The sequence below is a fragment of the Typopeltis vanoorti genome, chromosome 18 (genome assembly GCF_054136105.1).
Source record: "Typopeltis vanoorti isolate ZY-2024b chromosome 18, IOZ_Tvanoo_1.0, whole genome shotgun sequence".
NCBI classification, from domain to species: domain Eukaryota; kingdom Metazoa; phylum Arthropoda; class Arachnida; order Uropygi; family Thelyphonidae; genus Typopeltis; species Typopeltis vanoorti.
The window spans coordinates 108,382,719-108,395,500 of NC_143566.1; the positions used below are offsets into that span (position 1 = coordinate 108,382,719).

General features: G+C 33.0%; 1 protein-coding gene across 1 annotated transcript in view; it reads left to right on the forward strand.

The window, feature by feature from the left end:
• LOC150097045 (guanine nucleotide-binding protein G(s) subunit alpha) overlaps positions 1-11,073 on the forward strand; it is a 320,682-nt gene extending 309,609 nt beyond the window's left edge. The window contains exon 11 of the mRNA XM_090408599.1: positions 6,809-11,073. Within this exon, the coding sequence (XP_090264725.1) occupies positions 6,809-6,913 (105 nt within the window). The 3' untranslated portion in view covers positions 6,914-11,073. The remainder of the gene's footprint in view (positions 1-6,808) is intronic.
• Positions 11,074-12,782: the final 1,709 nt, after the last annotated feature.

A 12,782-nucleotide genomic window follows, 5' to 3' on the forward strand; every position in this document is an offset into this window, starting at 1 on the left:
AAGAGTCTTGTGAACTTTTTTTGAGGGGCAGCGGCATTATTTATAAAGGTTTGGCTAATAATTTTATATTCATTCTTCATTCTCGTCATAGCAAATTGTTTGGGTTCTATGTTTGAGAGTGCTGATAAGCCCTAGTTTTTGTGTTGGAATGTGGTATGAATCTTGTGTATATATTGGCCTGTATGTGTGTGTAGGTTTATGGTAGACTGTGAAGGAAGGACAGTCTGAGGGAAGATGTGTTACGTGTGTCTAGAAAAGGAAGAGGATTATTGCTTTCACTCTTGATGGTGAATTGGATACATGTGTTGTTCAGGTGGCTTAGGAATGAATTTAATGTTTGGCAGCCATGGGACCAAATTGTGAATATATTATCAACATATCTGAGCCAAATCTTAGGCTTTAGATTTGCTGAATCTAGAACTCGTTGCTCGAATGATGAAAAGTTAGCTGCCAGGGGGAGTGGCAAGCCCATGGCCATACCTTCTTTTTTTTTTTGCAGGTAGAAATTATTTTGCCACACCCTGAGTGAAATAAGCATGAATACAGGACAACCAGGCCTGCATTTATTCACAAGCATGTTACAACTATACAATTATGTATGGTGCTTTGTATATATATTGAAATAGCTAGTGATTTTGAGGAGATTCTAGTAATCAGTACCCAGAAATGGCAAATTCTGAGTTCTTGTTTGTAACTGAATTTAATTTTGGAGCAGATTCTACTGAAATGAGATAGAAAGAATTCCAATATTTCAGAGCTATGGAACTGCTAAAACATCCACATAGTGGAGACAAATTTTAGTTTGCAAACTTTTGAAGTGCTCAAAGTTGTTTCTGCAATTATTCCATATAAAAAATTGAAATGGTGAGTATATGCTTTTGTTCCTTGAGTATTAAACAGTTTGCTTGTAACATTCATAGTAGAAATTTAGGCTATCATTCAGCATATAAATATCTTCTTTCCAGAAGAAACAGCCAAACTGCAAGATAAATACCAACAATTTGGTGATGTTTGGAGAAAACTGTTGCTGCTGAGCAAGACAAGTTGTAAATGTTATACATATGTTGGTGAACTACAACTTGTTGAAGCACGTCCTCAACTCACTGTAAGTCATAATCAAGTATAGCAGTGTCCAGTAACTTACTTCTGAAAGAAAGGACATTCTGTTTGAAAGAAAGATGTTTTGTCATTATGTTCTTTGAATAACTTAGTGAGGTGTTTAATGACTAAGAGACTGTAAGATTAACAATCTCAATGGATAGCCAAAGCTGTATATCAAAAGTAGGCTAGAAATGCTGACCTTGTATTTGGTGGCTGAGTGGATAGCATACCTGCTCTTCAACCAACAAGCTGTTGGTTCAAAATCCATGGTGTCATGATATTTGTAAATGAAATGTCCTCAGCTGGTAGATAATTATATCACTCATTGCAAGACAACCACCTTGCTTACTGTAGGCTGAAGTGACTTAAAGACCAATCATATTTGATCTTTAGGGTAAGATTTCTGGATTTAATCTTTATCCCACCCAATATACTAATATTAGCACACTATAAGTCTATAATCTTTTGTGGGTGGGAGTATTCTTATTAAAAAAAAAAAAAAAAACAGCATGGAGATACAAGGATAGTATAATTTCAGCATTTCTGATGAGATCTTGAGATCAAACAACAATTTGATCCAAAGTATTCAGTTTTTTGCATATCTTAATGATGAAATTAATGGACAGCAAAAACATCCAAACAAAAAGTACTGGAAGAAAAGAGGAAATCATGTGAACTTTTAGATACCATAAAAAGAAGAAAAACTGCATATCTTGGTCACCTACTTCATAATGAATCAAACTCCGGTCTTTTCCATTCGAAGGGCACAATGTCCCATTGTTCTTCCAATTATGATGTAGAAATGCATAGTATGAGAATAATCAGGTGAGAGTTCAATGGGTGAGTAGCATCATGAAGTAGAAGCTGGGGTAAGGGGAGTTGTATATGATGACATGTAATCAACAAGCTCATAAACAGTAAGAAGCACCAAGAAGAGAAAGGCCAGCTTGGTAAAAAGACAAAGTCAGATTATGAGACAAAATTGACTGTGCAGGGCAAGAGAAACTTCAAAAAATTCTTTGGATTATCTGAAAAATGCGTTGTTGTACTAATATTTCATATTAACATAGAAAGCAGAACAATTTTGTTAACAAAGCTGCTCTTCTATTCAGCTTAGGCTAAAAAAAAAAAAAAAAGGTATAAATTAAATGAGATATATTTTATTAAAGAAGGATCAGTGATTTGACATACTTGTGTATGTATTTTTTGAAGGTAAGGATGACAATAGTTCTTGCATTCATATATATATATATATATATATATATATGAATGCAAGAACTTGATCTGAGCTGAGATGGTATATAATTAGGAGAGATGTTGAAGAAGAACGGATAACTGAGCATTAGAAATATTTAATAGGTAGCTGAAAATCTTGAATTACATCAATAACAACTAAATGTGTTAAACAAACTCTCAGTGTTAAAAGAACTGAAAATAAAGAACAAAAGGAAGAAAAGAAACTATTATACACCAATCCCTCGATTAATGCACCTGATGCGTTCTTTAAAACAGGTGCATTAATCGAAAACGCACTAATCGAATATAATAACTATGGGAAAAAGTATAATTCGTTCCTAAAATTTCTTTTTTGACCCTTCATTTTTTTTATAAAAGAATTAGGGTATGTCTCAGGGCCTAGTTAAAGGGAAACCATGAAGCTGAAAGACAATAAAACATATTCAGAATATAAATTTATTATTCTGATTCTTAACAAAGAATTGAGCTAACGTAGTTTGGTGGGTATTCTGTTTCTTTTTTTCATACCACTGACGGTATGGCCCTATTGCCTCTTCTGCAAATTTTACTGGTTCTCTCTTCACCAGGGTCATTCTCTAAGCATTGCTGCTTAAAAACTTTGATTGCATGAAAAATATTTTCAAAATATTTTATGTTTCTGTGAAACCTCTTTGGGCTTGTCAGTGATTAAATTTTCTTCATATTCTTCAGGATCTTCCCGCTGTGCATCTAAATTTAGCAGGTCGGAATCACTCAACTTCTCAGAATGAGATTTAATTAACTTAGATTCATTTGAAAAGCCTCTAAAATCATTTGCACAATGTGGAAGAATGTGCTTCCAAATGGCTTGCATATTGCTAGCAGTAATTTCATTCAACTTTGCGACTTTATAACCAGGCTGAGATTTCTCTGATTTGGCTAGAAAAGTCTTGGAAGGCATTCGCTTCCAAAAAAAGGCCAGTTTCATTGACATTAAATATTTATTGATCACAATAGTCCCCCTTCTTACACAATATTCATCAAAATCCCTGGAGATCTCCTTATCTGCACTTGCAACTTTGCCTGTGATTAGAACATTATGTAGGCTATTTCTCTTTTTGAAATGCTCAAATCACCCAGCACTACCGTGGAATTCTTCTTCTTTTCCATCATTGATAGCCCTTTCTTTCCAGATTACAAAAAGACAATGCTTTTGATTTAATAAGGCCAGTGTTTAATGAGATCCATTTTTGGTTACAATCTTCGATCCATGTAAAAAGACATCCCTCTAATTCAATCATTATAATACTTTGATTTCGAGTGCATGCATGATGAACTTGAAGCAGCCTTACCTTTCTCTTTGTATTCAGCAGTTGATTCACCCATTTTTGTGTTCTTGTGCTATCTTTGCTCTGGACTCACCTTGTTCATTTTTCTTTATTATTTCAAGTTTTTCTTCCAATCAGATTATTTTTTGAATCATTTTCACACTTCTAATTTTTGCTCACTAATTCTTTTAATCATGATTAAGGGTTAGGAAAATAATTTAAAATAAATAAGTAAGGAAAACAATTGCACAAAATATGATCAGCAAAAATGCTATGTAAAGCAGACGACATAAATGTTGGCAGTAAATTTGGAACATAGTGTAGTATGCCATTAAAAAATAACTTTGTAAAATGTTTCAAATCGGTAACTAATTTATTTCATCCTGGTGAGTGATTTTTTAATATAGTTATAAAATGTATAGATCGAAAATTTTTAAAATCTGTATCATTTATTTTTAAGATGTATATAGGCACACTAATTAATTTGGATATCGAAAAAAAATGACTCACTAATCGGGCGGCCCATTAATTGAGGAATTTCTGTATACCTATTAAAACAAAATAATGGTGTGCTGGCTATTTCATTTAAAACGTTGTGAGATGTAGGTCAGAAAAAACTAACGTGTGAGCTTGCTACTTGGTTTTATAAAACAGTGTATTAAGATGAATTAGGTTGGTTCAGGAGTCATCAACGATGAGAGGAGTGGATAGGATCTTTTTTTTTTTTTTTGTTGGCACCGATGGCACATTGGGTGATTCTTATTGCTATGGATACAAAGCAATATAATTTGGTTTCATTTTCTTAGAAATTGATAATGGTAAGGAAGCTTCTTGATTTTAGGAATGCATTTAAAATCAAGGTCACCATAATCACCATTCCTGATATTTCCAAGGCATTTTTGTTGTGTTGGTGTCGTGTTTGGCATCAAGGCCTACTCAACAAGTTACCATCTTATGATCTCCTTCCTGCCCTTTGTGACTTGATTGTTACTTTCTTCTGGTCATTCATGAAGTTAAAAAGAGAAGGTCATTGATATATAAGAGGAAGAGCATGAGAGTACAAAATTCTGGGGTACTCTTGCATTCATATATATATATATATATAAATATATATAAAATCGGATGACAGGAAGTCATCCGATTTTTTTTTTTTTTATCAGTGCAGATGTATCCAGGGTTTTGTACTCTTCCTTCTCTTTCTAACTTCATATTGTATTCATAGTTTTGCTGATGACAGTGCTCCCTGTTCTTTTAGATCAACTGACTATTCTCAAAGATGAAGATAATCTAGTGAATTTCAGTGCTGTCCAACACAGTCCTGTGTTATTGCCCAAAAGAAAGATCCCACCTCACTCCCTCTTACTTTTTTGATAATGTTCCGATTAGATGTGAAAGTCAGCCCAAGAAGGAAAAATTGATCTTAACTAGAAATTGAAACATCATCAAAAGTAAAAGGGAGTGAGGTAGGATCTTTCATCTGGATAATAAGAGATGTGTTATAGGTTTTTTGACATCTAGTGTAGGATCAATATAAAAATACACATAATTTTTTCAAGCCACTTCAGATCTCCAAAGAGTACAGTACTGGTCTCGTACTGGACAATGAAATTCATTCATCACACCTACAACCTAATTCTTCTGCACAAGTTCAGAAGAATAGACAAAACTTCTTGAAAATAAGATTTTTAGTAAGCTTTTGGACCTATAAAAATATAAATTAAGGATGGTGAATGTTTATATCAGTACTACTTTTGTTTATTCATTCTATGTATAATTAATAAATAACAATAATCTATCTAAACTTTCATGTTCATTAATGTGGTTGCTACATTTTCTAGGACAGCTTTACAACACAATAATTGTCTCAAGCTATACCATAATAAGATCCAAATAAGTTATAATGTCAGATTTCATCATAACATATTAATAACATAATCACTTACGTTAATTTAAATGTTTTTATAGCAATTGTCAATGCAATTATAGGAAAACACAAAATAAGAACAACATTCAATTGAAAGCACGTGATATTATGTATCGGCTGCATGAGAATAGCTCCATCTGTATTAATAGATATATACAAAATAAATTACATTAAATTAACTACACATTAAGGAACACATGAATAGTGATTATTAGTAAGCATAACTTTCCTGTCGGTATAACTGGAAAGACTGTACAAATTTTATTTGTACAGTCCTTCCAGAAGAAAATAACTTTTGTGTAACATTTTGGTTTTGTTCCACTTAATCCTTGTTTTGTAGATAATGTGTGGTTTGCTAAACTGGATTTATTCAGTTCTTTAAATGAAATGTATTCCTGATGTTCTTCAAAACAAATTTGTGCAGAATGACAAGTCTGTTTCTAATAATATAAGCCACAAGAGCAGGGGATTCTGTAAACTCCAGGATAAGAAAGAGAAGGATATTTATCTTTAGAAGAGATAAGGAAGGTATTAGTTTGCAAACTGGGTAGAAAGGGACTTGTAAGTCAATCTCTCGAATCACTATTTTTTCTGAAAGTCCTTTAACATGTGGAATACAAATTCTGGTAATTTCTTCTTGAGGCAGGTTAAGCTAAAACCAATAATTATTTATTATTTTATCGATAGTTTTTGCATTATGCCGTTAGCAAACCATGCATTATCTATAAAACATAGGATTCTGTGAAAGAAAACCAGAGTGTTACACAAGAGTTATTTTCTTATGGAAAGAATGTACAGGAAAAAAAAAAAAAAAAGCTGTGAATGAAGTACGCATTCACATCCCAAACCTTAACAAAAACGATTGCCTAAGACCTTCTCAACTTTGGGAAGTTATACTGACTAATGCTGACTGTTTGTGTGTTCCTTAATTTGTAATTAATGTTTTGTTTATATTCAAAAATAATTTATTAACCAAATTATTTTATTGCAGTTTATTTTGTGTATCTACTAATACAAATGGAGCTATTCTCCTGCATCTGATAGTCCACATAATATCATGTGCTTTCAATTGAATTGTTGTTCTCTTTTTGTGTGTGTGTGTGTGTTTTCCTATAATTGTATTTATAGTGACTATGAAACTTGCCTGAAAATGTTACAAATAAAGACATTTAAAATAATATAATTAATTCCCTTATTAATATGTTATGATGAATTCTTCCTCTTACATCTTGATTTTTAGAATGATTTATTTATGCCAAGATTGTTCCACATTGTCAACATGCATCATAGTGGACTAAAAGATCAATCTGAAATACACCCTAATGTAGTAAGCAAAGGTATATAAGTGAGTTTCCTGATAGCAGTTTTCTTCTCTAGAAAAGTGATGCTACAAGAAATATAACATTACTGACACCGAGGGGGAAGAGGAAAAAAAAAAACAGCTCTTATCAGTAATAAAATGGTTGATAAGGTGAAATATCGCTGCGAGAATAGAGAACTGAACTTATGCACAAAGTTACATATTTTCATAAGAAGGACATTATAATTAGATTGATTTCTTTTCATACTAGTTTTCAGTGTTGCCTTAGATTAATAAAAATGTTAGTCTTCTTTAGTCATTTTTAAGTGATATGTTAATCACAAATATTATGATTTTGGGATTTACAGCTAAGAGACAAAACTGTTTTTAGCTTTATATACCTAGTCAAACTGCAAATAGAAGAAATCAAGGATGTTTGGGTGTGTGTGTGGGGGGGGTATTTTCAATTAAAATATCAGGTTCTTCCTTTTTTTGTTGTCTTTCATAGAACACTTTTAATCCTATTGTATATATGTATGTGGCTTTGCAGAAGTGTTGTTAACAAAAAAGATAACAAGATGGAACTTCCATTAAAAATATAAATATATAAATGCTAAGGCTATAAATACATTAGTTGGTTTTAGTCCGTGAATTTGAAAAAGGAACATTTTAATCATCATACGATTGTGATGTTATATTTGTGCTATTTTTGTTCTTGTTTAATAATCACTTTTGTTCATTATCCTTTAAAAAAAAAAAAGAAAGAAAAACATTTGTGCATCATAGTCAACAAAGAATTGATGGATTATAGTTCACTCTTGCATACTTGCGTCTTTTGCCAGATTGTTTATATGTGCATGTATGTATAGTGTACATATTTATGATGAGGTGTATATGCATATCTGAGAAACTTGTTTAAGGAAAAACTTCAAGGATAGCAAATGCAATGTTTCATTAGTAAGTCCCTCTGGCAATAGTTGACGGTATCTGTACAACTGCATGGTTGTTCTAAGTTCACTACAATTGGATATATTAAAGATTCCTAATTGAAGACCTGCCCTACAGTATAGTAGTTTGACCTAAATTGATTTTGTATTGCTGTGAACACAGTGTAACCGCAACATGCACAACTTGTTTTTACCTTATAAACATTGAGAGAGTTAAGACATTGTCCTGTCATTCATTTCACATATGCAATCACTCCATTTTTTTTTTATTTTATTTAGATATATTTTCAATACTTTGAAAATTTACAACTAGCAAGTCATTTTTTTTTATATAGATTGATTTCTGTGTAGATATCATTTTCTTAATTTAATGTTCATTAATATACAGAACTTTATGGACTGACTTTTATCATTTCTTTTCATATACTGTATCAACACACTCCCACAAGTATCTTTTCAGTGTTTAGTTAAGGAAATCACTTACTTCACCTCATTCTACCTGCAGCTGTTTTGTGCACACAGAGAATATTCTAATTTCTTACCTGTCTGTACTGACGGTTTGAGATCTTCGTCCTCAGTTGGATGTGCTGCTGTTTTTTCTGACCCCAGTGTCTGAAGTCAGATTCCACTTGAATGAAGTAACTGTACTGTTTGTTGAAAGTTTTCTCACTTGGTTATACTATAAATTAAAGATGCTAAAAAATATATATTCTTGTATATAGAGACTAATGACTTGATGTGAAGTCATTAGCCTCTATATACAAGTAGCCCAGTTGTGAAATTACTTCACTCACAAACTCTGTTTGCTTGGATAAAGGATGAAACCAAGAATATAATTTCTTGGCATCTTTAAGTTTGCTACCAAAAATGTATGATTTATACAGATGCAGTGAGTACTTTACAGGAACTATCTTCTCTTGTGTACAAACCATGTCCGGTGTTCTTTAACGTTTCATTCTGCTAGATTTCCAGCCACATTGAAATCAAAGGCAATGAGACCTGCAGATGCAGCTGCTAGGTCAGCTCAGACTTTTTCCACATACCGTTGTTAGCCCTTCTATACTGACTGCAGATAATTAATGAAAATCAAGATTATTGGCAGTCATCCTGCAATGAAGCATTAACAAATAAAATGCATGAAATAAGCCTGAAAAGCATTGGCAATTCAGTCTATGTAGAACTAGAAGACAGGAAGTTGTTCTTATGAAAGTCATAGGTCATAGTCATTGTGCACATTCTTATTTACTGAGAATGGATGGATGGATGAATGACCTACCTATATATAAACACTATAAAACTCATCTTACCATATATCATCTTCTGAGCACTCCACTCAAAAGAGGAATGCAGTTTTTACTAATCTGGCTGAATCATATATATCATCGTTCTCCACATCATTGCCATAATGTGGTGTGCTGTCCTCACAGTTTTTGCAAAATATCCCAACAATTTCATGTCTCTATCCCAACATCTCCAGACCTCTCACCTTATTATTATTATTATTACATGACACCTCCAGGGAGTCCAAGGACTCATCGTGGGAGGGCACACTACTGTACTTTGGTAAATACAGCTTATCCTCTCCACTATTACTTAATTCTCCAACTACGACTCTACTACCATCAATGCCATCTATCGCCCATCATCACCAACAACAGTATTTTTTGTCTGTAAATTGCATGTGTTCTGGAGGCTGATTTGTCTATATGCGGGATGAAAAACCCCAGTTTCTGGGAGAAAAAACCCTGCTACCACCATATGAGAATGGCTAACTCACCTTCAACTGAAAAACCTAAATATAAGGACTCCCCTCATCACAACGAGATTAGAACCCAAGTCTTTAACAATCAAAGGGTGCAATGTTCCACTATTCTTGCAATTGTGCTATGGCTTCTTGGATATCTTCTCCAAGATTTCCTCACCAATTATACTCAGGTAGATCTTGTCAGACTCAGACAAATTTCATGAAGTTACTGGCACTTTTAAGTGAATTAATATGTACAAACACATCTGATCATAATTGTCTTTTATATGTATACACTGCATTGTTCAGTTTTTTTTATTTGTTTTCTTGTACATAAGATTTACAAGAAATACAAAAATAAACAGCTATATTTATATAGCTATTTATTTTTTACTTTATGTACTGCTGTATCCTTGGTAATGGTGCTGTACGACCTTAGCTGTCTCTGTGTCAATAATCCTGAAACCAACTAGCCAACTGTATCAACTTAATTCACATGCAAAGACAGTGTTTGAAGCATTGTTATCTGTTCCTATATGCTTGAAATATATGGATTTTCTGTTTGTAGGTTTTTCATTTATGATGCTGAATATTTTCAGCATCTCCTAATATCATCCTGTATTTTTATTATTAAAAAATTTTTAAACAAAATTTAATCACTCTAAAGTCATATTTGTGTAAATTCTCTGTTTGCTGATGACATGAACCCAGATATGGTAGTCACTTAATGGCTCCTTTATCCAGAGTATTTTAACCCTTTCTGCCCTAGTGATTCCAATTGGAATCACTAACTGTCTTGGCTTTCGTAGCCCATATTACGTGGCGAATGATTCCAGTTGGTATCTTACATCTTAGTTCCATTTCTTTAATATAATCACAGGTATGTATTTTACTTATAAATCTTACCAATATCGGTTTTTATGACTTAGTAGAATAATATGCATATATTGGATTATAGAGTATAAGCTCAGAAGTTGAATATTTGCTACCAGAATATAATGATTCTGTATGGAATCAGTCGGTCAGAATTCCTATCCTGAAATGTTTTCATCAAAATACTTCATACTCTTGCTTTTTTAGACCTGAAGACCAAATAAATAGAAAAAAAAATTTGTTCACTTGGAAAAAAAAATTCAGGTCAGAAAGGGTTAAGAGCAAAGGGTCATTGGAAATGTTTTGTTTTTTTGTTTGTTTTTTTAAAAAAAAAAACCAAACCAGTGTGACAAGAAATAAGGTATGATCCTACATCAGATTTGGTTATCTTTCAAAGACCTGACATATGTAGATCTCAGACAGTCTACTCATTATGATAGCTATTATAATAGAATGTGGATTACATGCACATGTTGTTAGTCTTTTTCAACTATTCTGTGTTACTGGTACCATTAATTTGCTTATTGCTTAACTTAGCCATAATTTTTTATTTTCATTTCGCTCTCCTGATGAAGTGTGCTATAATGTATGCAAAACTAGTAGAGATTTAAACTCAATAAAGAAATTGTTCAACAGTCTCAATGTGGAATATATATCAGACTTAAATGTTTAACCTATTCATCCACAGAAACAAAATTGATGACTAAGTTATTTACATGATGATCTTACAAGATTATAAAAGCAGAGAGGAAAGTGAGATTTAAAATTTATTATTATTAGTAGTAGTATTATCAGACATCCATGGAGTCATGCGAGAGGTCCTCCATCACATGCTCAGCTCAACACACACTAACTTGAATGCATTCGCTGTCTCCACATCCACTGCACTTTCAAACAATACATTGCAACCACTGTGTAAGCAAAAAATCTACTCATCCTCTTGCTCATGTCCTCCATAATATGGCTTCCAGAGATGGCATCTTGTTCTTCTCCTGTCTTCACCCATTCTATGAAAAATATGATCCACTTTGATCCAGTAAAAATCCTTTACCAACTTATGTCTTGATTGTGTAAACTGTAAATTGCATTCCCTCAATCTGCCTCATACTCAACATTCCAGAGACCAGAAGCAACCCTAGTCGATTGTCACTGAACCCTTTCCAACATCTCTTTGTTCTTTTGATGACCAAATGTGTGCACAGTACTTCATATGTGGTCTTTATATCTATATAAATGATGTGATAGATAATTTTTCTCACAGTTTGCTTATTGAAGTCTTGAATGGCTTAAGAAAGTTTTGTGTTTGATCTCTAGAGCAGGAAAAAGCCTGATTATCTAATCCTTAGCCCACTCACAAATCACTGAGTTAATCATGGACTGCAGTTGTTAGGTTGCATTTTTCTCCAGGTGCTCTGATGCCCACTAATACCATTTTGTCCCCCAAAGAGAGTATATTGAAAGTTCATTTAGTCCTAAGTAACTTTATGGAAACTGGCTGGCAGATGTTCATCACACTTAGTCATCAACAAGAGCTGAGTTCAGGGCTATCAGTGATTGCAGGAATACAGAAAAACAAGTGCTACTGATGACCCTGAACCCAGATACTTATATTTGAGCTCTATGGTCGATTTTCTTGCATAACAGGACTAAGGAACCAACTGAAGACTCATGGAGAAAGTTCCTCTAAATCTTGACATAATAGAATTTATAATGGCCTTTATTCTTGCAACCTACTAGTATGAGCACCATTTCCACAAGGCTATGCAGACCTTTTTGTTCTCTCATTTTCCTGGTGTTATATTTATTTTTATATTGTTATTTTTCTCTCTCTAATTTCTTATTTTATACACTTCTTTAACCTCTATTATCTTTTCTTGTGTGTATTCTAACTAGATTCCACCTAGGGATATTTCCTTTTCAGATACTGGCAAATTTATATTTATACTGCGCCAGCCAGTAGTATCCTATAACAGGAATTTTATTAAAGTTCAGAGAAATATTCCTAGATTCACTGGCATACACTCTAACACACACTTAAATAGATATCGGTACTTTGCAGTCGTGACCAATGATCTATTACTTAAACATAAATTTCTCCCGCTATGGTTCATATTTTATAAGTGGTAATTTGATATCTCGAATTCAGGCATGACTCAGGCATATGCAATAAAACATGTTTATTGGAACTAAATGACAATTACAACTAAATTGAATCAAATTACTAAAGCTTCTAAATCTCCTGCTAAGTTAAATCTCATGCTAAGATAATTAAACAATTCTGAATTAATTAAGCTCACCTAGACAGATCAAATTGTTAATCACACAGAACAATAGAAAGCAATGACAATGT